Source organism: Bubalus bubalis, chromosome 4 (assembly GCF_019923935.1).
Source record: "Bubalus bubalis isolate 160015118507 breed Murrah chromosome 4, NDDB_SH_1, whole genome shotgun sequence".
NCBI lineage: Eukaryota > Metazoa > Chordata > Mammalia > Artiodactyla > Bovidae > Bubalus > Bubalus bubalis.
The window spans coordinates 134,778,862-134,806,647 of record NC_059160.1 but is presented as its reverse complement, the minus strand read 5'-3'; the positions used below and the strand labels follow the sequence as shown (position 1 = coordinate 134,806,647).

The 27,786-nt window shown below is 40.0% G+C and overlaps 1 protein-coding gene across 2 annotated transcripts in view; it reads left to right on the top strand.

Moving 5' to 3' along the window:
- Nucleotides 1–27,786, top strand: part of SLC16A9 (solute carrier family 16 member 9) — an 83,559-nt gene that overhangs the window by 11,329 nt on the left and 44,444 nt on the right. For both annotated transcript variants that reach the window (XM_006074798.4, XM_006074794.4), the window contains exon 2: nucleotides 25,307–25,539. In XM_006074798.4, the coding sequence (XP_006074860.1) occupies nucleotides 25,344–25,539 (196 nt within the window). In that variant the 5' untranslated portion in view covers nucleotides 25,307–25,343. The remainder of the gene's footprint in view (nucleotides 1–25,306; nucleotides 25,540–27,786) is intronic.

Genomic DNA, 27,786 nt, shown 5'->3' with positions numbered 1-27,786 from the left:
GAGATCTTCCCAGATCAGGAATTGAACCTGTGTCTCCTGCATTGGCAAGGGGCTTCTTTACCCCTGAGCCACCTGGGAAACCCTATTTATAATTTTTGGATCACACTGTTCATTGATGCCTGGCTTGAATCTCCATGAGGGCAGGAATAATCATCTTTGATTTTCTTTTGCACTTAAAAGTTAAACATCACAGTAAGGACATTTTTCTTGTCTGGATGCATAGAAGCCAGAAAACATTGAGTTGAGGAATGATTAGGAGATGAGAAGGTGGAGGGGAGGGAGGTACTCATTCAAGTTTTTCTAAGAAAACCTTAGAACAGGCCACAACAGGAGCAGTATTGCTAAACATTTGCTCTGTGCCAAGTATCAACGCCTAGTATTTCATAGAGATTATTTCGTATGTTCCTCATAAAATTCTATGATGAAGGAGTTCTTCCTATCCTATTTTCATTTCATAGATGAAGAAACTGAGGTTTTTTACCTTGCTTAAATTCACATGGCTAATGCTGTGCTATTAATTGTGGTCTAACCTCAGCTAGGTACCCAGGTTGAACATGGACCCTTCTGGACTAGGGGCTTTCAGTGTTTTTGACTGTGACTCATAGTGAGATTTATTTTACAGCCCGACCCTGCCAGCAAACACAGGCGCACATGTAAACTGAAGCCAAGTCTCTCAAAGTAGTGCTCAGCCCTTAGCAGCGTGCAGGAGGGCTTATATTTGCTACTGTAACTGATTTTATTCTAGTCTGAATTTCAGTTTTTTAAACATTGCTGCTCACAGTGTGATTGATTGGATGACCGACGATGTACTACAGAGTTTGGACCACACCCCTCTAGCCTGCTGGCTACTTTATGTTGCTCCCTGAACTATAGCTTAATATCTTTTTCTATTAACATCAGCAAACATTTATTCAGTGCCTACTGTATGCAGAGATGTGGAAGGAACATAAGAACATATGGTATGTCTTGACCCCAAGGAATTTTCAGTGTAGTGAAGGGAAAGACAAGTAATGGCTAATTATAATGCAGACCAGCAAAAAAAAAAAAAAAAAAAAGAGAAGAGAGGCACAAGCCACATAGAGTGGCTTGTGGAACATAGGAATAATGATGGATGCTGGTAGTGTTTAGTAGTTGTGTGTGTGTGTGCTGCAAGAATGTTAAGAGACTTTTATGAAATAAATAGAAATGTCTTTGGTAAAGACTTTTAGGACTTAGGGCCAAAGGAGATCTGAAGACCACAGTATTCTGTGTATTATTCTCAAAGGTCCTTGAAATGGTCAAGCTATCATTATTATTATGTAGACATTAGTTTGTCCACTATAAGCCCTTGAAGGATGCTAGCGTGTCCAGTTATGTTAAAGAGTAGCCATTAAAAAAAAGTTTAAGATAACTTCCCAAAGTAAAAGAATGCAAACTTACGAACCATTTATGAACCTCCATTAGGTGATCAATCCTAGGGTTAAATGGAGAGAGAGAGCCTTATGTAGAATCTAGCAAAAATTCTGTGGACATTGGAGGTAGAAGGAGGGTTATTAATACTTTTCTAATTTATCTTACTTAGATTAAAAAGATAACATCTGAAAATCCTGGCACTGTGTCTGATACACAGGAAGTGTTCAGTTCAGTTCAGTTCAGTCACTCAGTCGTGTCCGATTCTTTGAGACCCCATGAATCGCAGCACACCAGGCCTCCCTCTCCATCACCATCTCCCAGAGTTCACTCAGACTCACGTCCATCAAGTCGGTGATGCCATCCAGCCATCTCATCCTCCATCTTCCCCTTCTCCTCCTGTCCCCAATCCCTCCCAGCATCAAAGTCTTTTCCAATGAGTCAAGTCTTCGCATGACGTGGCCAAAGTACTGGAGTTTCAGCTTTAGCATCATTCCCTCCAAAGAAATCCCAGGGCTGATCTCCTTCAGAATGGACAGGTTGGATCTCCTTGCAGTCCAAGGGACTCTCAAGAGTCTTCTCCAACACCACAGTTTAAAAGCATCAATTCTTCAGTGCTCAGCTTTCTTCACAGTCCAACTCTCACATCCATACATGACTACTGGAAAAACCATAGACTTAACTAGACAGACCTTTGTTGGCAAAGTAACGTCTCTGCTTTTGAGTATGCTATCTAGGTTGGCCATAACTTTTCTTCCAAGGAGTAAGCATCTTTTAATTTCATGGCTGCAGTCACCATCTAGATCAGTTTAAATAACTAAAATCAGTCAAGTCTTTCAATTTAGGCTTGTCCAGCAAGAGGAGCAATTATGTAAGCTAGTGCAGTGGTCCACTCCTTTCTGTTAGAAGCTTCACATTGAGATCACCTGGAGCCCTTTAGCAATCTGGCCTCAAGCCCAGAGATCCTGTTTTCATGTTTCTAGAGAAGTCTAAGACATTGGTCATTTTTAAGCCCCTCAGGTACAACCAGGTTTGAAATGAAAAGTGTTGGTTGTTCAGTTGTGTCCGACTCTTTGCGACCCCACAGACTATAGCCCACCAGGCCTCTCTGTTCTTGAGATTCTCCAGTCAAGAATACTGGAGTGGGTAGCCATTCCCTTCTCCAGGGGATCCTCCTGACCCAGGGATCAAACCCTGGTCTCCTGCATTGCAAGCAGATTCTTTACTGTCTGAGCCACAGCCAGGTTTGAAATCCCCTGAAAAGTATATGCTTTAATGATTAGAAACATGCTTGTGTGGAGATACAACCTTAAAATTGGGTCCTTTGTTTGCTTTTTTGATGCCCACAGAGTCATCACCTTTTCTTTTTTTTTAATATAAATTTATTTATTTTAATTGGAGGTTAATTACTTTACAATATTGTATTTGTTTTGCCATACATCAACATGAATTCACCATGGGTGTACACGTGTTCCCCATCCTGAACTCCCCTCCCACCTCCCTCCCTGTACCATCCCTCTGGGTCGTCCCAGTGCACCAGCCCCAAGCATCCTGTATCCGGCATCGAACCTGGACTGGTGATTCGTTTCATATATGATATTATACATGTTTCAATGCCATTCTCCCAAATCATCCCACCCTCTCCCTCTTCCACAGAGTCCAAAAGACTGTTCCATACATCTGTGTCTCTTTTGCTGTCTCGCATACAGGGTTATTGTTACCATCTTTCTAAATTCCATATATATGCGTTAGTATACTGTATTGGTGTTTTTCTTTCTGACTTACTTCACTCTGTGTAATAGGCTCCAGTTTCATCCACCTCATTAGAACTGATTCAAATATATTCTTTTTAATGGCTGAGCAATACTCCATTGTGTATATGTACCACAGCTTTCTTATCCATTCATCTGCTGATGGACATCTAGGTTGCTTCCATGTCCTGGCTATTATAAACAGTGCTGCGATGAACATTGGGGTACACGTGTCTCTTTCCCTTCCGGTTTCCTCAGTGTGTATGCCCAGTAGTGGGATTGCTGGGTCATTTACCTTTTCTTAAGAACTAGTTTAGAAAACAAGATCTTAGGTATCTTTATGGTCACACCTCACGGCTTTCGGGATGTTAGTTCCCTGACTAGGGACTGAACCCTCACCCTTGGCAGGGAAAGTATGGAATCCTCACCACTGAACAACCAGGGTGTCCTCAAGATCTTTGGTACATTTGAAGTCAGGAAGGGGTATCTTTGAACTGGGGAAGAGTAGAAAACTGGGGTATGAAGACTGTCAAGGCGAACTTGACTTCCTGCGGTGCTCGGGAGACAAAGGAATTGATTTTGTCCTGTTATCTTTGAGGATACATCTTCACCTCCATTCTACCAACAAGTACCCTGGTAACTGTGGAGTAGCATGTGGCAAAGAGGCGTGCATAAGTTACATAGCTCCCTGAGTTGATAGGAAAAAGAAGGAAGGAAATGAAAGAAAGGAATGAAAGTAAGCCTCTCTTGGACTTCAGTGCCTCTTTGTTTTGTCTTCTTTGGGCTGTGGGTGATCTGATGGCTCTTTGGGACCTAAGAGCAGACAGTCATTGTCACTGGGGTCTTTCCTCACTGAGACTTCTCTCTTCCCTTTTTTTAAAAAAAGTTTATTGTATTGAAGTATTGGTGATATATAGTGTTGTGTTCCTTTCTGTTGTACAGCAAAATGCTTCAATTATACATATATATCTATTTTAATTTTTATTTTTGTATTGGTCCATGGGGTCACAAAGAGTCGTACATGCTGAGCATGCACACACACACACACACACACACACACACACACTTATCTATTTTTGGCTGCACTGGATCTTTGTTGCGGTGCTCGAGCTTCTCATTGTTGTGGCTTCTCTTGTTGCAGATCGTGGGCTCTAGGCACATGGGCTTCAACATTTGGGGCACAAAGACTCAGTAGTTACAGCTCCCAGGCTCTAGAGCACTGGCTCAATAGCTGTGATGCATGGGCTTAGTTGCTGCATGGCACGTGGGATCTCCTTGGATCAGGGATTGAACCCGTGTCTCCTACATTGGCAGGTGGATTCTTTACCACTGAGCCACCAGGGAAGCCCCTGCCTGGAGATTCTTGAAGCTGCTCCTCCCAGGTCTTTACCTGCACTGCTCTGCAGCAGCAGGATGGCATTATGGGTGGTGAAGTGATGCTCTAGAGGCAGTGCATCCAGATTTGGCCATCTGGGACAGTGGGAGAGATGGGAAAAGATTCTTCCCTCTTCTATCTGGCAGTGTGTGTGTTTGCCCTCTCTGGAGCCGTCAGGGTGAAATTGCTCCTTCTCTGGCCAGAAACCAGCCAACAGGTTTTGGGCACTTGCCACATCAAAGGGTGGGGTTAATAGCGTTGCCACTGCCAGTGGGGACAGCGCCAGATGTCACAAGTGAAGAGGGAGCTTGCAACCATCCATTCCTTTTTTTCCCTTCTTCTACACTCCAGGGGGCTTTAGAAAAATGAAAGTCATGCTGTCCTGAGATGGTCCAATTATTCTGCTCTCTTGTTTGGTAAACTTCTGATTCTTTGGAGAGAGATGCTGACTTTTCTATCACTTTCAAGTCACTTAGGTGCATTAGCATGGTAGGCGTGTTTATTTATTTTTTGCATTGTTTGATATACTTTCTTACACCACGTTCTCCTCTTTTCATTAAAACAGCAGATAAATGGATGTAATCATCTTTTAAATTTTTTATCATAGATAGTGATCCTCTTCTGCATTTTTTCTGCAAGCATTTATAGAAAATCAAGAAACTAACTTTTGCCATGGTTGTCACTGCTGTAAGAATTTTTGCTTTTGTTTCTGTTTGAAACCAATGTAGACCTGATGATCAGTAGAGATTTAGGTGTGGGGCTGAGTAAGCTTTGTCTTTGACAGGGTAAATGACAGAGTAGAGTCAAAGGACAGCCAAGTGCTGGATGCTGCATTGGGGTGGTGGGCTCCAGGCAGAGTTTCCACTTGCTCAGTTCACTATCGCCAACTGCTTATCTTCTTCTCTGTCTTCCTCACCTATGTCTTTCTTCCACTGGGGTGGAAGATGGGACGGTTGATCAGAAGGTGCTCTATCCTCTAGGACAGTGATGCTCAGCCTAGCTACACATTAGAGTGGCTGGAAGTGTTAGGGTCTACCCCAGAGCAGGCTGGTGGTGGGACCTGGCATCGGGGATATTTAAAAGCTTCCCAGATAGCTGCAGTCCATGGGGTGGCTAAGAGTCGGATACAACTGAGCGACTTCACTTTCACTTTTCACTTTCATGCATTGGAGAAGGAAATCGCAGCCCACTCCAGTGTTCTTGCCTGGAGAATCCCAGGGACAGCAGAGTCTGGTGGGCTGCCGTCTATGGGGTCGCACAGAGTTGGACACGACTGAAGCAACTTAGCAGCAGCAGCAGATGATTTTAGTGCAGTCATGGCCGGGAATCACTGTGGTTGGGCAGCAGTTTTCAGGGTGTATCTGTGGATAACCTGTATCAGAATCATTGAGTGATTTTTTTGTTTTTGTTTTTTATTTTGGCTGCACTGCGAGGCTTGCAGGATCTTGGTTCCCTGTCCAGGAACTGAATCTGGGGCCATGGCATTGAAAGCTCTGAGTCCTAACCACTGGAATGCTGGGAGTTCCCCATAGGGTGACTTTTTAAAAATGCAAATTCTGGAATTTCTAAACTTGAAACCAAATCAAGTTTTAACAGGAGTAAACACGGTTTTGAATCATTCCAAATGCAACCTGCCAGTATCCAGATCTTGGTTTCAAGGTCCTTAGTATTAAGAAATAACTAAAGATTAAGAAATAACTAAAGATCAAAAAGTCTTAGAAGCCCTAGAGTGAGAAATGATTTAGTAACTAGTTGATCTCGAATTCTGGTGTGAGTAACTAGGAACTACTTCTGAGAAAGTGGCTATCAAGTCCCCAGAAATCCTTTATAGGAATAAAATCATAGCTAATACTTAGTAAAATGTTTTATTGTGTGCCAGGCACTGAGATTTGAACTTAAAATTTTTTTTATTGGAGTATAGTTGATGTACAATGTTGTGTTAGTTTCGGGTGTTCAGCAAGGTGAATCAGTTACACATATAGCTACTCTTTTTTTAGATACTGTTCCCATATAGGCTATTGCAGAGTATTGAGTAGAGTTCCCTGTGCTATACAATAGGTCCTTATCTTTTATCTATTTTATATATAATACTGTCTACATGTCAATCCCAGTCTCCCAATTCATCCCTTCCCCCTCTTCTCCCCGTAACCTTAAGTTTATTTTCTACATCTGTAGCTCTATTTCCATTTTGTGGATAAGTTCATTTGTACTCTTTTTTAACATTCCGCATATAAGTGAACTTTGTACTTTAAACTCATTATTTACCATTTTCAGTTCAGTCACTCAGTTGTGTCCAACTCTTTGTGACCCCATGGACTGCAGCACGCCAGGCCTCCCTGTCCATCACCAACTCCCAGAGTTTACCCAAACTCATGTCCATTGAGTCAATGATGCCATCCAACTATCCCATCCTCTGTCGTCCCCTTCTCCTCCCGCCTTCATTCTTTCCCACCATCAGGGTCTTTTCAAATGAGTCAGTTCTTCAAATCAGGGGGCCAAAGTATTGGAAATTCAGCTTCAGCATTTACAGATGGGGAAAACTGAGGCTCACAGACATTAAGTACTTAGCTCAAAAACATATGGTGAGTAGTGTAGACTGGATCAGAACCAGATATACATGTGATAACAAAGCTCATATATGGCATCATGGATGACATCACCGATTTGAAGGACTTGAGTTTGAGCGTGCTCCGGGAGTTGGTGGTGGACAGGGAAGCCTGGCGTGCTGCAGTCCATGGGGTCGTGAAGAGTTGAACGCGACTGAGCGACTGATCTGAAATGAATAAAGCTCATGACCTTAACCATTCCTCAGTTCCTTCTGCTGTGCAACCAGATACTGGCAAAACCTCTCTTCCTCTCTACCCTGTCTTTATGGTGAAAGCAAGAGGAAAAAAAAGGAAGCTATCAAACAACTGAAAGTATTAACTTGCTCCTTATCATTCTATACGTACACAAAGCAGCCAGGGATCACTGACGTTTACTTTAGAAGCCCTGAACCTACATTTTATTTTCATTGCTTAGATTCTTCTTTTATGACGTGTAGTCATTCCTGCACTTGAACTGGAGCTTTGTTACTGCTTTATTTGAGGAGCTACAATGCAAACAGAATAAGCAAAGCATAATCTCCTGATTTTATTGCCCTTGTTTAAACCTGTTCCTAGGTTAGAAATCTGGGTGTGATCAGGAGTGAACTTGATGCTCTGACTTAGGAAGTGACCGTGTCTGCATTAGTTAAGTTACATGAAAGAATCATGACCTGGAGGGGTCATCACAGAAAAAAGAAATCTGTGTGTGAGTGTTGGGAGGTGTGTAGGAGGGGAGGGAACCTCACGTTTATGAAAGACCTTAAACAGATATTGTTGATTTTATCTCCAAATCAGGTCATAGAGCAGTCATTGGAACCATATGTGTGTTTATGGCATTAATAATTTTTCTTTATAAAGTCAACTTTACTGAGGTATACTTTATATACAATAAAATCCAACAGGTCTAAGTATACAGTATGATGAATTTTGATAAATATATTCAGTTGGGGTTTGCATTAATTTTTTGACAGCTTTATTAAAGCGTAATTCACAAACCTTATGATTCACCTATTTGAAGTGCACAAGTTGATGGTTTTCAGCGTATTCACAGACATGTACAACTGCCACTGTAATTAATTCTGAAATATTTTCATCAGCCCCCCAAAGAAACCTTATACCTGTCAGCAGTCATTTCTCTTTTTCTCCCAACTCTTTTAGTCCTAGGCAATGACTCACCCACTTTCTGTAGACTTGCCTGTTCTGGAAGGTTCATAGAAATGGGAACCATGTAATATGGAGTCTTTGGTGATTGGCTGCTTTCCCTTAGCACTTAATACAGTGTTTTGAAGGTTCATACATGTTGTAGCATGTGTAATACTTCATTCGTTGCTGAATAATATCATTGTGTATGGAAATAGACTCACAGAAATGGAGAACTTGTGTTGCCAAGGGTAAGGGTGGGGAAGGGATGGATTGGGAGTTTGGGACTATCTGATGCAAACGATTATACACAGGATGGTAAGCAACAAGGTCCCATTGTATAGCATAGGGAACTGTGTTCAATACCCTGTAATAACAATAATGGCAAAGAGTATGAAAAAGAATTACACATATACAGAAATGCTTCACTGTAAAACACTTCATTGTACAACAGAAACACTTCATTGTAAACCAACGATACTTCAATAAAATGATTTTTTTAAAAAATGAAAGAATAAAACAACCTACCTCCTCAGTTAACTTGGAGACCGAAAGCTAAATACAATTTATAGTAAAGAAAAAATTCCATTGTGTAGATATACCACATTTTATTTATTATCAGTTGTTGGATATTCAGGTTGTTTCTACTTTTTTGGCTGATAGCATTGATTTCTTTTAGGATTTTTTTTATAAGGACCATTTTTAAAGTCTGTTGAATTTGTTACAATATTCTTCTGCTTTATGTTTTGGTTTTTTGGCCACAGGGCATGTGGAATCTTAGCTCCTGACCAGGAATTGAACTCAGATCGCCTGCATTGGAAGACGAAGTCCGAATCACTAGACCATCAGGGAAGTCCCCTAGCACTGATTTTTAAAGAGTAAACTTTTAATAGATACCTTGATTTTTAAATCCTCATTTAGGCTTTTTTTTCCTTCACTCATATGCCAGGAGTATAAAGTAGCTTGGACTTCCCAGGTGGTGCTTGTGTTGAAGAACCTGCCTGCCAGTGCAGGAGACACACGAGACCTGGGTTCAATCCCTGGGTTGGGGAAAATCCCCCATGGCAGCTCACTCCCGTATTCTTGTTTGGAGAATTCATGGATAGAGGAGCCCTGGTAGGCTACAGTCCATAGGGTCACAAAAAGTCAGATACAACTGAAGCGACTGAGCATGCATGCATGAAGTGTCTTAGTCCTCCCTTGACTACTGAGACAGTCTGATTAAGGTCGCAACACCTGGATTTACAGTTGTACAAAATTCTTGTTTGGAGAATTTTGTACTAAAATTCTCTTTTATAGCTATTTAATATTGTGGAAAATGCATATAGAATTGTAGATATAGAAATATATATACATATGTATATATGTGCATGTGTGGGCTCAGTCTCTGAGTTGTGTTTGACTCTGTAACCCTATGGATTGTAGCCCACCAGACTCCTCTGTCCATGGGATTCTCCAGGCAAGAATACTAGAGTGAGTTTCCATTTCCTCCTCTAGGGGATTTTTCTACCCAGGGATTGAACCCATGTCTCCTTCGTCTTTTGCACTGCAGGCAGATTCTTTACTGCTGAGCCATCAGGGAAGTCCTAATATATATGTGCATGTATATGTATAAAATAAGGATAACTCATATGGTTTTACAAGGAGTTTTAAAGTTAATTTGCAAAGACAACATGTAGTTTCTTTTTCTTTTAAAAAATAATATTGGTATATAACAAATTATTTTACTTTAGAAATCATAAACTGTGCTGATTATGAAATGTCATTGGTAAATGTCAAAATTGATCCAATGACTATTACTTTTGAAGGACTAACATTGGTGTTAGGGTTATTCTATTCGAAAATATATAAATCAATACATAGGAAGTTTACGTTTTTGACCCAGAAGAAACTTACATTATTTTAAAGCTTTATGCTACTCATAAATTATCAAAAATCAGTCATAATAGTTTTGACACTCTTGTAACTGCAGATGTTACACTTCTCACCCCTGAAACACATCATAGAACTAAAGTGCTTGAGAAGTAGAAAAGTGAAAGTAGATGTGAAATGATAGAAGTCAAGAACTAGGTACAGGCATCATTACTTATACATCTTTTAATTTTTAAATAATAGGACTTTTAAAAATGGAGACAGGGCAGAGATGATGAAGGACAGGGGAGCCTGGCATGCTGCAGTCCATGGGGTTGCAAAGAGTCGGACATGACTGAACAACTGAACTACAACAAATTGTTGATTTACAATGTTGTATTGGTTTCAGTTGTACAGAAAAGTGGTTCAGTTTTATACTGTATATATCGTATATATGTATAAAATGTATATATATATATACATATAAATATATATGGAGCATTCATAGTCAACAAAAGAGCCTGAAATGCAGTGCTTGGGTACAATTTCAAAAACAACAGAATGATCTGGGTTCCTTTCCAAGGCAAACCATTCATCAGCATAGTAATCCAAGTCTATGCCCCAACCAGTAATGCTGAAGAAACTGAAGTTGAACATTTCTATAAAGACCTACAACACTTTCACGAACTAACACCAAAATGTCCATTTCATCATAGGGGAGTAGAATGCAAAAGTAGGAAGTCAAGAGATACCTGGAGTAAAAGGCAAGTTTGGCCTTGGAGTACCAAATGAAGCATGACAAAGGCTAACAGAGTTTTGTCAAGAGAACACACTGGTCATAGCAAACACTCTCTCCCAGCAGCACAAGAAACAACTCTGCACGTGGACATTACCAGATGGTCAATACCAAAATCAGATTGATTCTATTTTTGCAGCCAAAGATGGAGAAACTCTATACAGTCAGCAAAACACAAGACCCAGAGCTGACTGTAACTCTGACCTTGAGCTCCTTAGCAAAATTCAGGCTTAAATTGAAGAAAGGAGAGAAAGCCACTGGGCCATTCAGGTATGACCTAAATCAGATCCCTTATGATTATACAGTGGAAGTGGCAAATAGATTCAAGGGATTAGATCTTGTAGACAGAGTGCCTGAAGAACTAGTCAGGAGGCAGTGACAAAAACCATCCCAAGGAAAAAGAAATGCAAGAAAGCAAAGTGGTTGTGTGAGGAGGCTTTACAAATAGCTGAGGGAAGAAGAGAAGTGGAAGACAAGGGGGAAGAGGAAAGATATACCGAACTGAATGCAGAGTTCCAGAGACTAGCAAGGAGGGATAAGAAGGCCTTCTTAAAGGAACAATGCAAAGAAATAGACGAAAATAATAGAATAGGAAGACTAGAGATCTCTTCAAGAAAATTGGTGATATCAAGGAAACATTTCATGCGAGGATGGTCATGATAAAGGACAGAAATGGTAAAGACTTAACAGAAGCCGAAGAGATTAAGTGGCAGGAATACACCGAAGAACTATACAAAAAAGGTCTTAATGACCCAAATAACCATGAGGGTGTGGTCACTCACCTAGAGCCGGATATCCTGGAGTGTGAATGAAGACAGGCGGGTCTTAGGAAACATTACTATGAACAAAGCTAGGGTAAGTGCTGGAATTCCAGCTGAGCTATTTCAAGTCCTTAAAAATGATATGTTGAAGTGCTGCACTCAATATGCCAGCAAATTTGGAAGACTGAGCAGTGGCCACGGGACTGTAAAAGGTCAGTTTTCATTCCTGTCGCAAAGCAGGGCAAACGCCAGAGAATGTTCCAGCTATTATTCTTAAAGAGACTGAAGTAAAACCAGACCACCTTACCTGTCTCCTGAGAAACCTGTATTCAGGTCAAGAAGCAATGGTTAGAACCCCACATTGAACAACGGACTGGTTCAAAACTGGGAAAGGAGTATACATCAAGGCTGTATATTGTCACCCTGCTTATTTAACTTATATGCAGAGTACATCATGCGAAATGCCAGGCAGAATGAATCCCAAGCTGGAATCAAGATTGCCAGGAGAAATATCAACAACATCAGATATGCAGATGATATCTCTCTGATGTCTAAAAGTGAAAAGGAACTAAAGATCCTCTTGATGAAAGTGAAAAAGGAGATTGAAAAAGCTGGCTTAAAAGTCAACATTCAAAAAATTAAGATGATGGCATCCAGTCCCATCGCTTCATGGCAAATTGATGGGGAAAAAGTGGAAGCAGTGACAGATTTTCTTTTCTTGGTTCAAAAATCACTTTGGATGATGACTGCAGCCATGAAATTAAAAGACACTTGCTCTTTGGAAGGAAAACTATGGCAAAGCTAGATAGCATGTGACAAAGCAAAGTCATCACTTTGCTGACAAAAGTCCATCTAGTCAAAGCTATGGTTTTTCCAGTAGTCTTGTATGGATGGAAAGTTGGGCCATAAAGAAGGCTGAGCATGGAGGAATGGATGCTTTAGAACTGTGGTGCTGGAGAAGACTCTTGAGAGTCCCTTGGACAGCGAGGTGATCAAACCAGTCAATCCTAAAGGAAATCAACCCTGAATATGCATTGGAAGGAGTGATACTGAAGCTGAAGCTCCAATAGTTTGCCCAATTGATGGGAACAGCCAATGCATTGGAAAAGACCCTGTTGTTGGGAAAGATTGAAGGCAAAAGGGGAAAGATTGAAGGCAAAAGTAGAAAGATGAGATGTTTAGATAGCTTCACTGACTCTGTGGACATGAATTTGAGCAAACTCTGAGAGAGAGTGAAGGACCGGGTATCCTGATGTACTCCAGTCCATAGGGTCACAAAGAGTCGAACATGACTTAGTGACTGAACAACAACAATGAACTTTAGTATGTACAGTATTCTTGCCTGGAGAATTCCAAGGATGGGGGAAGCCTGGTGGGCTGCCGTCTATGGGGTCTCACAGAGTCAGACACGACTGAAGCGACTTAGCAGCAGCAGCAGCAGTATATATTTCTTTGTCTGTATTTTAATAAGCATAATTCACAGTAATTCACAAAGAATTATTTGCTTACCTTCTTTTTTTTATCACAGCACCCAAAGACTGATTTGTTTACCTACGATTTTATTAGAATTCCCAGTTCTCAGAATCCCTTTCTCCCAAACTGTGGTAGCAGGCAATAAATGATGTACGTTTGGGATAAAGGCACAATGGGGAAAGAACAATACGAATGCTAGAACAGCTCTGGCAGAGCAGGTCTGCTCTTGAGTTTATGAAACTTGTTACCTGTATTGGAGTCAGAACTAAAACACAATTTCTAGGAACTTCTAAAAATTTAATTCTTATTGGAGTATGGTTGCTTTACAATGTTGTGTTAATTTCTGCTGTGCAGCAAAATGAATCAGTTATACTCTAGGAGCTTTTGAATGTGTTTTCTTTTGACAGATAAAGATTCACATGTGATAAAATTCACCCACCTACTGTGTACTGTTGAGTGGATCTTATTCAAGAGTTGTGCATAATATACCAAAATCTGATTGTAAAATATTTAAAAATAATTGTAGGACTACGCTGGTGGTTCAATGGTTAAGACTCTGAGGCCCCACTGTAGGGGATGTGGGTTTGATCCCCCGTCAGGGAGGTTCCACATGCCAAAAGGTTTAGTCAATGAATAAATAAAAATAATTGTAAAACACTTTCATCACTCCAAAGAAACCTTGTCCCTTTACCAGTCATTCTCCATTTCCACTCCTCAAACTTTTCCAAAGTGGCCACTGCCTCTGCATCCCCACCAGCAACACGGGAGGCTGTCTGTGATCTACCTCCTTGCCCATCCTTTAGAGCTGCCCACATGTCTGTGGCATTAATGTGACTGAGGAAAGGTCATGAAACCCAGGCTAATTCAGACTTTTGACACTCCTCACGGATGGATGCCTAGATCAAGAGAAAATCAACCTGGAATAAACTGTTTTCCCCCAGGATGTAGCCCATGATTGTAGGCCCTCAATTAAAGTAATAATTCAGCACCATGTAATTTGGTAGTGATTGAGATTCAAATAAAAATTTGCTGTTTTTGCCTACTTTTGTTCAAGTAGAAAATGTATCTAGGAATCCTTAAGGAGATATTTAATGGTAACATTGAAAAAGGAGTTACTAGAGAAAAATTACTGGGGCAGCTATGACTGAAAATAAGACCAAACAGTTGTAAATCACTCTGTATTTGACAAAAAATAGTGTAGAACATTTGTATACATTTCAGGGACAGGAAGCTTCTGTGTCAACATTAAGTGTTCATAAATGTCAAATGCTCAATTCTGACATCCCATCCTATATCCGGGAGAATAGAAATTTTCAGCCAGTGTAGAGTTGAGGAAATAACAAAGACTTGGCATCACTTGAACAGAACTGAATGCCATCTAAGATGTTAGAGCTTAAAAGTTTTCCATGAGTGTAATGTAGACTTTCATCAACAGTCCTTTTCATTTTCTGAAGGAAATGTCTTGCAATTTACATAACTCTCCTTTTCCTTTAACAGAACAAACGATAACTTTAGGAGTACATGCTATCCTTTATGCTAATAATCTAATTTTGTTGAATGGTGTGATTTTATTATGGTTCATTTTACTTATTGTTCTTCTTTCTTGTCCAAGGGAGGTTTATAATAATATGTGGGATAGATATATTTTTAAAGACCAATATTTTTTACTTCATCAGGCATTTTATTTAAATTTAAAAAATTTCATATAATTTTTAAGGATACTTTCCATTTACAGTTATTACAAAATATTGGTTATATTCCCTGTGGTGTACAATACATCCTCGAGCCTATCTTATACCCACTTGTTTGTACCTCCTCCCCCTGACCCCTTTATTGCCCTTCCTCCTCACTGCTGCTGCTGCTGCTGCTAAGTCGCTTCAGTCATGTCCAACTCTGTGTGACCCTGTAGGTGGCAGCCCACCAGGCTTCCCCAGTCCCTGGGATTCTCCAGGCAAGAACACAGGAGTGGGTTGCCATTTCCTTCTCCAATGCATGAAAGTGAAAAGTGAAAGGGAAGTCGCTCAGTCGTGTCCGACTCTTAGCTACTGCATGGACTGCAGCCCACCAGGCTCCTCCGTCCATGTGATTTTCCAGGCAAGAGTCCTGCTCACTGATAACCACTATTAATAGTTCTCTATAAGTCTGCTTCTTTTTGTTGTATTCACTAGGTGTATTTTTTAGATTCCACATGTAAGTGGTATCATATAGTATTTGTCTTTCTCTGTCTGACTTATTTCACTAAAACATAACACCCTCCAAGTCTATTCATGTCACTGCAAATGGTAAAATTTGGCAGTTTTTTGTGGCTGGATAGTATCTCATTGTATACATACTCCACATCGTCTTTATCCAATTATCTGTTGATGGAATCTTAGTTAGATTACTTCCACACCTTGGCAATTGTGAGTAATACTGCTCTGAACATTGGGATGCATGTATCTTTTCAAATTAGTGTTTTTGTCTTTTTTGGACATGTACCCAATAGTAGAAATGCTGGCTCACATGCTAATCTTATTTTTATTTTTTTGAGAAACCTCAATACTGTTTTCCACCATGACTACACCAATTTATGTTCCCACCAGCAATATACAAGGTTTCCTTTCCTCCACATCCTTGTCGACATTGTTATTTGTGTTCTTTTTAATGACAGCTATTCTGACATAAGTGAGGTGATGTTTAATTGTGGTTTTGATTTGCATTTCCCTGATGATTAGCAATATTGAGCACCCCTTCATGTGCCTGTTGGCCATCTGTATTTCCTCTTTGGAAAAATATTTATTTAGTCCTTCTGTCTATTTTTTAATTGGCTTGTTTTGTGGTTTTTTTTTTTATGTTGAATGGTATGAGCTGTTTATATATGTTGAACACCAATCCCTGATCTGTCGTATCATTTGTAGATATCTTCTCCCACTCAGTAGGTTGATGACTATCTTTAGTGTTATGTTTGGATTCCTTTTTCTGTGTGTATATTTATTACAGATTTTTGGTTTGTGGTTATCATAAAGGTTTTAATATAGAAGTCTGTATTTATATGTGCCAGTTTTAAGTTACTGATCTCTTAGTTTCAAATTCATTGTAAAAACCCTGCATTTTTACTCTCCTCTCCTTATAATTGCTGTCTTTGATATCATATTTTACTTTTAATTTTTTGTGTATCCCTTAACTGTTTCTTGTGAATATAGATGATTTTTACTACTTTGGTCTTTTAACCTCTCTTGGGATTCCCTGGTGGCTCAGATGGTAAAGAGTCTGCCTGTAATGCAGGAGACCTGGATTTGATCCCTGAGTCAGGAAGATCCGCTGGAGAAGGAAATGGCAACCCAGTCCAGTATTCTTGCCTGGAAAATCCCATGGACGGAGGAGCCTGGCCAACTACAGTCCATGGGTCGCAAAGAGTTGGACACGACTTCACTTTCACTAGGTTGTAATGTGTAGATAATTTCCTACCTTTACTGTGTATTTTCCTTCAGTGAGCTTTTTCATTTTGTGATTTTCTTGTTTCTAGTTGAGGCCTTTTCTTTTTCGCCTAGAGAAGTTCTATGAACATATGTTGTAAAGCTGGTTTGGTGGTTCTGCACTCTTCTAGCTTTTGCTTGTCTGTAAAATCTTTGATTTTCCTATCAAGTCTCTTCAAATTCTCTTTCAAAATAGCTTCTGATTTTGAGTTTTATAAGATGTCATGCAGAGTCTGAAGTTAACATAGGTTAAAAGATTCCAAACTCTCAAAGAGTGTACTAGAATATACAACAATACATGTAGTATATAGAAGCATATTTTCATACAGTTATATGAATAAGCATCCCAAACTTTGAGTATACTCATGGAACACTAGTCCAAATGTTCTGGTACTTATTGCTCTTGTTTTTTTTTTTAATTTGGCTGCACTAAGTCTTGGTTGTGGCATGCAAGCTATTAGTTACAGCATGTAGGGTCTAGTTTCCTGACCAGGGAGTGAACCCCGGGCTCCCTGCATTGGGAGTGGGGAGTCTTAGCCTCTGGGCCACCAGGTAAGTCTTGATCTTGCTATATTTTTTAGGGAAAAAAAATCCACCATTTAGATTATATAATGGGTTATTAATACCAGGATTTATTACAAAAAGTGGAAAAGAATCCTTTCTTGGGGCTATAAACTCAAGCTTCTTGGGATACTTTGCTCTTAAATTTCAGTGGAAACTGCTATCTTTCTAATATTTTCCTCTGTAAGCCTTTGAAGATCCACTCTTTATGCTTTACACCAGAGCTGCTAAGCTTGTTCCTGATTCCAGACCCGTATTTGTCTTGATCCTCTTGCTGAGCCACCCTTTAATGAGTTTCTACATTATTTTTTAGAACTGACCTGCTTTCCCACTTCCCTAGTTAAGACTCCACCGTCCAATGCAGGGAGTGTGGGTTTGATCCCTGGTCCAGAAACTAAATTCCCACATGCCGTGCTTCACCCTATGCTGCTGCGGCTCAGTTGTGTCCAACTCTTTGTGACCCCATGGACTGTAGCCCCCCAGGCTCCTCTGCCCATGGAATTTTCCAGGCAAGAATACTGAAATGGGTTGCCATTTCCTACTCCAGGGGATCTTCCTGGCCCAGGGATCAAACCCACATCTCTTGCACCTCCTGCAGGTTGGGTCGGCAGGTGGGTTCTATACCACTAGCGTCACCTGGGAGGCCATGCCATTGGGTAAGGCCAAAAATTAAAAAAAAAAAAAAAAAAAAGAACCAACCTGCTTCATGAGGCCTTCCACTCCTGCTCCTGCCTTGATTGCCTGCATTTCTCTATGACTCCTAAACATTTACTGTCCACCCAACCCCTGTGGCACTTCACCATATACTCTTGGGGATGCATCTTACTTTCCTAATGGGGTTATAAGCTCCTAGGTGGCAAGGGCTATGCCTTATATTTCTTCTGAGGTCCCTTGGTATCTATTGCAATATAATTTAAATTGAAAGTGATCAAAAAATTTCTGGAATGAGGATCCCATTTTTATAACAAAGCATTTCTGTAAATATTAGGATAAACAGGCTTAGTGGAAATTTCAGTTAATTAATTTTTGGTTACCTTTTATTGGAATATAGTTGCTTTACAGCAAAGTGAATCCACCATATATATACATAGATCCCCTCCTTTTTGGATTTTCTTCTCATTTAGCTGCTCCCAGAAAGCACTGAGTAGAGTTCCCTGAGCTATACCATGGGTTCTGATTAGTAATCTATTTTATACATAGTAAAAATAGTGTATATATGACAGTCTCAATCTCCCAGTTCGTCCCACCTCCCCTTTCCCTCTCTTGGTGTCCATATGTTTGTTCTGTACATCCATGTATCTATTTCTGTTTTGCAAATAAAGTTCATCTATACCATTTTTCTGGGTTCCATATGTATGTGTTAATATATAATATTTCAATTAATTTAAGCTCTTTATTAACAAGAATACCAGGAAAGACATTTTATCATATTGGATCATAAGCTATGAAGAGGGAGAATTAGTAAGATGAAATTTTCAGAAAAAAATGGTAACTCATATCTATATTTCCTTATTTTGTGGTCATAGACTGTACACCTAAGCTTAACCTTTGACCCAAACAGGATCAAGCTGGGTGTGGATAGTTAAAATAATCAACTTGAAATTACTGCACACTCACAAGATGTTTATTCTGTTGCAGTTAAAAGAAACAAATGCCAGCTAACTTAAAATAATTTACTAGGTTAGCTCTGAGAATGAAATGGAAGGCTGGAGGAACCAGGCCTGGGTATCCCTTGGGAGCCAAGGTAGTAGGATTTGACAGAGGGTTTCTTTAATGCACTGCAACTAGGATCAATAAATCCCAAATATTTTTCTTTTATTAGAACATTGCACTCAAGTTCAGGATCCTGGGGAAGAGGTCCTACTGGCCTTGCTTGGTTCAGGTTCTACTTTATAGGTCAAGATCAAACACCTCTTGATGAAAAGTCCCACCAACCATCTATCCATGAGGAAAGACCCAAATACTCCAAAGAAAATTGGCTACCATTACAACAAGGAGGAAAGGCTAGTCTAGTTGTGAAGTCACCTTATGGAATATAGAAAATCAGAAAAAGCAGATGAGAGACATCTAAAGGATAGCAGATTACAGGAGAAAGATGTTGCCCTGACAGAAAATAAGAAACCACTAAATGGTATTTTTCACCATGTTCTGTTCAGACTACCTGTGTCTCAAATTCTGAGACAATGAAAGGTCAGAAGCTCTTAGCCAACTCTTTAAAAAACTTGTCATTCTAGTCCCGGTTGATACATATGGGAGCTTTGTATTTCAAAGATTTGCTCTCCCAAACATTTACTGTGAGAAGAATTTCTCTGGCTCCTGTCCTATGTGGTGAAATGTCACTCAAGGCAAGGCAAAGCAAAGCAAGGCATGGCCACAGGTATTTGGTGTATAAAGGCATTTCTGTCTACTTCAGTTTGAAAACTTGCAAGGGAGATACTCCTTACTTTTTCACTCCCCTTCCCTTTCCCTCCAGAAAACTCTGACTTTTTTTAAGATCATGGTGCTTTGCCTTTGTAAATGTGTACTTTTCCTGGACACCTGTACCTTGAAGATTTAAATGAAGGACAATCTCTTATACATTAAAAAAAATTATTTATTTATTTATTTATGACTGTGTGGCTCAGAAGGTAAAGCGTCTGCCTGCAATGCAGGAGACCTGCATTCGATCCCTGGGTCAGGAAGATCCTCTGGAGAAGGAAATAGCAACCCAGTCCAGTACTCTTGCCTGGAAAATCCCATGGACAGAGAAGCCTGGTAGACTACAGTCCATGGGATCGCAAAGTCGGACACGACTGAGCAATTGCTTGCTTGCTTGTGCTGGGTCTTCGTGGCTGCGTGGGCTTTTCTCTAGTTGCAGCGAGCGAGGACTCCTCTGAGTTGTAGTGTGCAGGCTTCTCATTGCAGCAGCTTATCTTGTTTTGGAGCAGGGACTCTCGGGTGCGTGGGCTTCAGTAGCTGTGGCTCTCAGGCTCAAGAGCACAGGCTCAGTACTTTTGGCCCACAGGTTTAGTTGCTCCTTGGCACGTGAAATCTTCCAGGATCAGGGATCAAACCTGTGTCTCCAGCATTGGCAGACGGATTATTTACCACTGAGCCGCCAGGAAAGCCCAGCATTTGGTTTTTTATACAACCTTTTGGCCTCATTAGGTATTTGGTTATTGAAGTCATACATTACCTGGTTTAGGGAATTAAGACTATCTTTTCTTTAACAGGTACTCTAAATAGGAATCAGAGAAGGCAATGGCACCGCACTCCAGTACTCTTGCTTGGAAAATCCCATAGACGGAGGAGCCTGGTAGGCTGCAGTCCATGGGGTCGCTAAGAGTCGGACACGACTGAGCGACTTCACTTTCACCTTTCACTTTCATGCATTGGAGAAGGAAATGGCAACCCACTCCAGTGTTCTTGCCTGGAGAATCCCAGGGATGGCGGAGCCTGGCGGGCTGCCGTCTATGGGGTCGCACAGAGTCGGACATGACTGAAGCGACTTAGCAGCAGCAGCAGCTAAATAGGAATTGCAGAGCACCACTATGTTGTCTCTAGAAGGAACAGAATTTATTATTTACTTTTACAATAGAGTAGGTACTGGAGAGAATAGACTTCTTAGGAAGGGCATATCTGAATACTTCAAAGGATTTTTATATTTGCAAGTATTCTGTCTGCTAACACAGTCAATGTGGTCTGAAGACTAAATTTTAGACTCTACAGTTTTGTGCACAAATTGTAATATTTCTTGGTTTTCAGTTATGAAATATTGAAAGTTAATTTGTACAAAAAGCTGTGGCAGGTGGTGATGTGATTTTTGCGCAGTACTTTGAATGTCAAAGTGAAGAAATTCATCGAGTCGCAGGTAAATTGATGGGTATAGATATGGCTCTCTTGAAAAAGTGAAAGTGAAGTCGCTCAGTCATGTCCGACTCTTTGGGACCCCATGGACTATAGCCTACCAGGCTCCTCTGTGCATAAGATTTTCCAGGCAAGAGTACTGGAGTGGGTTGCCATTTCCTTCTCCAGGGGATCTTCCTGACTCAGGGATTGAACCCAGGTTTCCTGCATTGGAGGCAGATGCTTTATTGTCTGAGCCACCAGGGAAGTCTCTCTTAAGATAGCCAAATTCCTCACCATATAATTAGGGATATGCATGAATGGAAGAATGATAGTCCTACTCTCTTCACCTATTTATTGATGAAACTACAGCCAAGAGAATGGTTTGGCAAAATCTGTGGATAAAGAAGACTCTTTTGAGCCTGACTGTGAGGCTGGCGTGGTGAAGGGAGACAGAAGGTAAAGATGACTGGGAGGCCCTGTCGAGGGCAGGAAGTTCAGGCCTTGGGCCTCCAAATCCATTACCATATAGACTACTTCAGAATTTATAAAGAATGAATGTTTTCAAATTCTTTTAAAATATAATTTTGATACCAAAACCCAGTCAAAATTAAAAACAAAAGAGACAAATCTCACTTATGACTTTAACCCTCCCCCAAAGAGACTGACATAATCAAAACAGAGCATGAACCAGAGAAGTTTTAGTCTACTAATTCAAGGATGATTCAATAGTAGAAAATAGAGACTTTATTAAAATTAAAAAGACAAAAAAATCACAGTAATCTCCATATGCACTGGAAATGCATTTGAGAAAAACATAATACACATTCTTTATAATAACACATGAAAGTAGAAACTTTTGTCCTTAAGTTTGTGGAATATATCTATCTGAGCCTCAGAAGCAATACCATGGCACTTAAAGGCTTTTCCATTAAAGTTAGAAACTAGACAAAGATATATACTCTGATTATTTAACATTATTCTGTATGCCTTGTCTCACACAAAGGCAAAAAAAAAAAGATTAGACATATGAGAATCCAAAGTAAGGGGTTTGTAGATGGCTATATGACTGTATTATATTATCAGTTGTATATACCCAAGAAAATCATCGAAGAACCTAATTCAAACGAGATTTTATAGTAAGGTAGTAGAATCCAAAATTAACATACAGATAGTAATAGCTTTTATACATACAAACAGAGGTAAAGAAATAAACCTAATTATAATGTTAGCAAAAAGAATAAACTATATAAAAATAAAATAAAAAGAAACATTGAGGAAAACTTTAATAAACACTAGAACACAAAATAGATTGAACAAATGCAAAGATATGAAATGGAAAGTAGACTCAACATCATAAAAGGAATTTTCCCCCTTAAATCAATTTATAATTTAACTCAGTCATAATGAAAGCACTATCAGATGTTAGAATCAAACTGATTAAGAAGTTCACATAAAAAAGTAAATAAACAAGTGAAAATCCCTCAGCCATGTCCAGCTCTTTGCAACCCCATGGGTTGCATAGAATTCTCCAGGCCGGAATACTGGAGTGAGTAGCCTTTCCATTCTCCAGGGGATCTTCCCAACTCAGGGATCAAACCCAGGTCTCCCTCATTGCAGGCAGATTCTTTACCAGCTGAGCCACAAGGGAAGCCCAAGAATACTGGAGTGGGTAGCCTATCTCTTCTCCAACAGATCTTCCTGGCCCAGGAATCAAATTGGGGTCTCCTGCATTGCAGGTGGATTCTTTACCAACTGAGCTATCCGGGAAGCCCAAACAAACAAGAGCCAAGAAAATATTGAAAAGGTGTGCAGCGATAGACAGGAAAGAAAGTATTTGCACTGAAACTTGAAATATATTAAAAATGCTTAAGGAATAATTCTCTAGTGGTCAAGTGGTTAATTCTTTGCACTGTCACTGCTGTGGGTGCGGGTTCAAGCCCTGGTCAGGAAACTAAGATCCCGCAAGCCACATGGATTGGCCCAGAGAAAAAGAAAGACTTAATAGTTAAACAAATTTGATAATGATGGGTGACTAGACAGATCACTGGAACAGAAAGAAAAATCCAGAAACACCCATATATACCCAAGAATTAGATACGAATTACAAATGACTTTTCACCTATGAAACAACACATATCATTCAGAGAATGCTGAGAAATGCAAGTTAAAGCCAACAAATTGACAAAAATCCTGAAGTTTCACTGCACACCCAAAGTTGCTGAGGCTCAGATAAATTGGTTTAATCCCTTGAAGTCAATTTGCTAATACTAATTACAATTACAAATCTATATTTGTAGTTGACGCAGCAATTCTTTTCAGATATGTGTAAAGATATATGTGAATGTGAGGTTATTTATTACAGCATTGTTTTTCTTTGGGAGCAGTGGTTAAAGAACTAAGAATTACTGGAACACAACGTAGCCGAAAGAAAGGAGTGAGGATGGTTATTATGCATTGATGTGAAAGATCTTCAAGGTATTTTTCAAGTGAGAAAAAGCAAGACACATACCAATATATATATAACATGCTATTTTTTGTGTGTCTAAAAAAATTAGAGGGAATCTATATTTCAGTTAGCTTAGACCTGGGTTCGATCCCTGGGTTGGGAAGATCCCCTGGAGAAGGAAATGGCAATCCACTCCAGTACTATTGCCTGGAAAATCCCATGGACAGAGGAGCCTGGTAGGCAACAATCCATGGGGTTGCAAAGAGTCGGACACGACTTAGCAACAGGGCTATAAGGCTATGTATTTATGTTAATTCTGTGTGAGTGTGTGCTAAGTTGCTTCAGTTCTAGAAAGATACAAGAGAAACAAGAAGCGTTGGTTACCTTTGAAGGGTATGGAAATTAGACAGGAACTAGGTAGAGGGAGACTGTATATCATCTGTCATTTTTTTTTCCATTTTGAACCAAATGAATGTTTTGTTGAAAAGAGGATGTCTAAGACTATTTGCTTGTTTTTGCTTGTTATATCCATAAAGAAACTCTTGAAGGGGACTTCCCTGATAGTCCAGTGGTTAAGAATCTACCTGCCAATGTGGGGGACACGGATTCCATCCCTGATCTGGGAAGATCCCACGTGCCATGGAGCAACTAAGCCCGTGTGCCGTAACCACTAAGCCTGTGCTCTAGAGCCCGGGGGCAGGAGCCATAATTACTGCAACCCAAGTCTAGAGCCTGTACTCTGCAGTGAGAGAAGCTCCTGCCCTGAGAAGCCTGCGCAAGGAAGACCCAGTGCAAAAAAATAAATAAATATGTTCTTTTGAAAAAAAGGAAACTCTGGAGGGATACTTGAGTTGGTGAACATTGTGCCGTGCTGCCTACCCTCCCTCCAGACCCCCTTTAGGAATGAAAGGTTTCTTGCCCCCGAAACTGAAGGGCTGCTGACAGATGGCTTCAGGTAACAGCCCCCAGGGGTAATGGTTGCCCCTTGTGAATAGAGTCACCTCACCCGAGGTCACGCCCCCTTCCCAGGTGGCCTGCAATTGGTGAGTTATCAACATGGGGCTGTGAAGGGCCAGCTCCTCTTGCCCCACGCAGGGCAACTCTGAGAGGTCAGCCGGCTTTGGAAATCTCCTTAGCCCTTAACTCTATGTGGTGGCTTGCCTTCTCTTGCTGCTGTCTTTTCTCTTCCGTTGAGAACACTTTTAATAAACCTGCTCTTGCTAAGAGTCTTCTTCATGGGGAACTCAACATGCAACAAGAATCCAAAACAGTCATTTCCTGTGGTTGGCTTGGGGTGGGAACCTGGTGAATGGGGATGAATTTGGGAAGGAGACTTTTCACTCTATGCCTTTTTAAAAAATTTTGAAGTGTAGTTGATTTACAGTGTCATGTTAGTTACAGGTGTACAGCACTGTGATTGAGTTGTACATATATTATGTGTGTGTGTGTGTATATATATGTATGTATATATACAACTACATATGTATATACATACACACACACACATATATATTCTTTTTAGATTCTTTCCCTTATAGGTTATTACAAAATATTGATTATAGTTCTCCATGCTATACAGTAGGTGCCTGTTGGTTATCTATTTTATATACAGTAGTGCATATATGTTTATTCCGAACTCCTAATGTATCCTTTTTATAATATAAAAAACATTTTTTGGAAACATGTGGATATAGTACTTATTCAAATCAGAAATAAAAATTTTAAAGTTAACTTGATATGTCAGTGATCTCTTATCCTTTTCCTTGTGTATTTTTAGGGAACTTTTTAATATTTTAATTTAGGAGGAGCTATTTTAAATCTAAAATACCATGCCTTACCATACTCTAAATATGCTTTTTTTTTTCTTTTTCTTTTTTTTTTTTTTTTTTGCATAGGACCCAGTGAGAGACGCCTGCTTGACTTCACGTTACAATGGAATTTAAAAAGTCACCCGATGGTGGCTGGGGCTGGGTGATTGTGGTTGTCTCCTTCTTTACTCAGTTTTTGTGTTATGGGTCGCCGTTAGCTGTCGGTGTCTTGTACATAGAATGGCTGGATGCCTTTGGTGAAGGAAAAGGAAAAACGGCCTGGATTGGATCCCTTGCAAGTGGAGTTGGCTTGCTTGCGAGTAAGTGGATAACTTTGTGCTTCTCCTCACTCATTAATCGTTTAATTAAGTAATTGTTTCCTGGCTCATTAACACTGTACAAGGCATAGGAGGCTACAATTTTTTTTTAAAGTATAATACCTACTTTTCTGCTTTCACTGAGATTATAAACCTCTCCTTCACTGTTATAATGTGTCTGACAGTCATGTCTGACTTTCTGCGACTCTATGGACTGTAGCCCACCAGGCTCCTCTGTCCATGGGAATTTCCAGGCCAGAACAGTACAGTGGGTTGCCATTTCCTTTTCCAGGAGATCTTCCTGACCCAGGGACCAAACCCAAGTCTCTCGAATTGCAGACAGATTCTTTAACATCTGAGCTACCAGGGAAGCCCTCACAGTACTAAATCGTGTGAAAATACAGAAATTCCATAAGATATTGAAGAATTCATAACTTTATTCATTTATTTGCTGCTGTGTACTAGGCATTGATGCTGGATATGAAAGGATGAATGGCTAACACATCATTTATTTCTGTCTTAAAGAGGTTCAGTCTAGTAAGACACAAATACTTCCACAAGTAAGAAAGATACAAGGGCGTGAGGACAGTGATCCACGTCTGTCCGATGAATGCTGGTGACCAAAAGGCCAAATGTTTTGCATTAGTCCTGGCAACAGTTCTTCTGTGATTCATAGTTACTCCTCTCTGATTCAGATATACTGTGATCAAATTGCATGTCCTATGTTTGTGTCACCTTCTTAAGAAAAATTTGACATGGCAAAGGGTAGTCCCATCTCACAATGATGATGCCATTAAGGATTTAAATGTAGTGTTATGTATGTGATGCATTTTGTGTGACCTTTATGTAATGTATCCAGAAGTAATATTCTTGATTAGCACTATCAAGTATGGTACAATAGTGATTCTTAACATCTTTAGAGAGCATAGTGGAGGGGCTTTTTTTTTTTTTAAGGGTTATATGCACTTCAATTTCTAGAGTTGCAGTTTGAACTCCGCTGTATATTTAGTGATTGTCAGTCTGATTTACTTGGAACTGGTTAAGAACAGACATGCTAAAACGTAGCCCTGGAGTCTCTTTCTGTGCTTTGAACTTGACATGATGATTCATTGAGCAAATCACAATCTGTTCTTATGGGAAAATAAGGACAACGCATGTGGTGATTTATAAGATCTTTTTGCAGCTCTACAGTGATTTCCAAAGAAAATGCAATGGCTATTCCTTCTTTTAAATTTGTTGTCTTTGCTGATCACTAAAGGGGACTTCTTAGAACAAAATAAAACATAAACAGTTGCTTCCAACTGATTCATTACCTTGTTAAATTAAAAACAAGACTTGAAAAACAATGCTGGATCATCTGGCCATGTCAGATAAGATAACTAAGCATAACTAAACAAATGAAAATAACACTGTCATTATAAGCTTAAGAAAAACAGCAAACATTTGCCAAGATTTGTTTGAAAGAATTTTTCAAAACGTGGGCTGTTTGTAAAGCTGTCAGAGGACAAGTGAATGGTGGTTGATATGTTTGAGAGTATAATTTTTAGAGAATGATCTGGTGAGAAGAGAATTTTTAAATGTTTTCCAATTAGTCATCATTTCTATTAGCAAATTCAAAGTTAACTAGGAATGCAATTACTTGCCTTCCAGCAAGAGTCAAAGGGTAATTGAAATACTACCTCCATTAGCACATATCTGGAGAACAGCTCTTTTTCATGAAGTTTGTCCAGGTAGGACTTGAGGGTTTGAGGGTTCAGGGAAGCTAAGATCATCTTAGGGATGGGTAGGGTGGTCAGAGCTGACGTTGAGATTCTGAACTGTGGCTCTCCACTTTCTGCAGGTTCCCCGGTGAATGATTAGTTTGTCTCAGGGCCACGAGCAGTCCTCTTCACTTATAGGCAGGACCAGATACGTAATTTGCAAGCCCATGTGCGAAATGAAAATTCAGGACCTTCTGTTAAAAAAGTTAAGAATTTCCAGATAGCAAGAGCAGGGCAGCAGACCAAGTACATGGCCTTTTTTAGAGCCAAGTCCTGTCCCGCTGGTTGGGCTGGAGAGAGAGCATCCCACTGAATGTCCAGGGAGTGAACAAGTACTGAGGGGAATGTTGGGCTGAAGTCAGAGTTAGTCTGAGCCCTGGCTCCACTACCCTGTAGCTGAGGGACCACATGCAAGTCACTTATCTTCAGTGTTTACAGCTAGATGAGGAGACACTTAGACCAGCTAATCAAAACTTTTGAAGATAAGCAT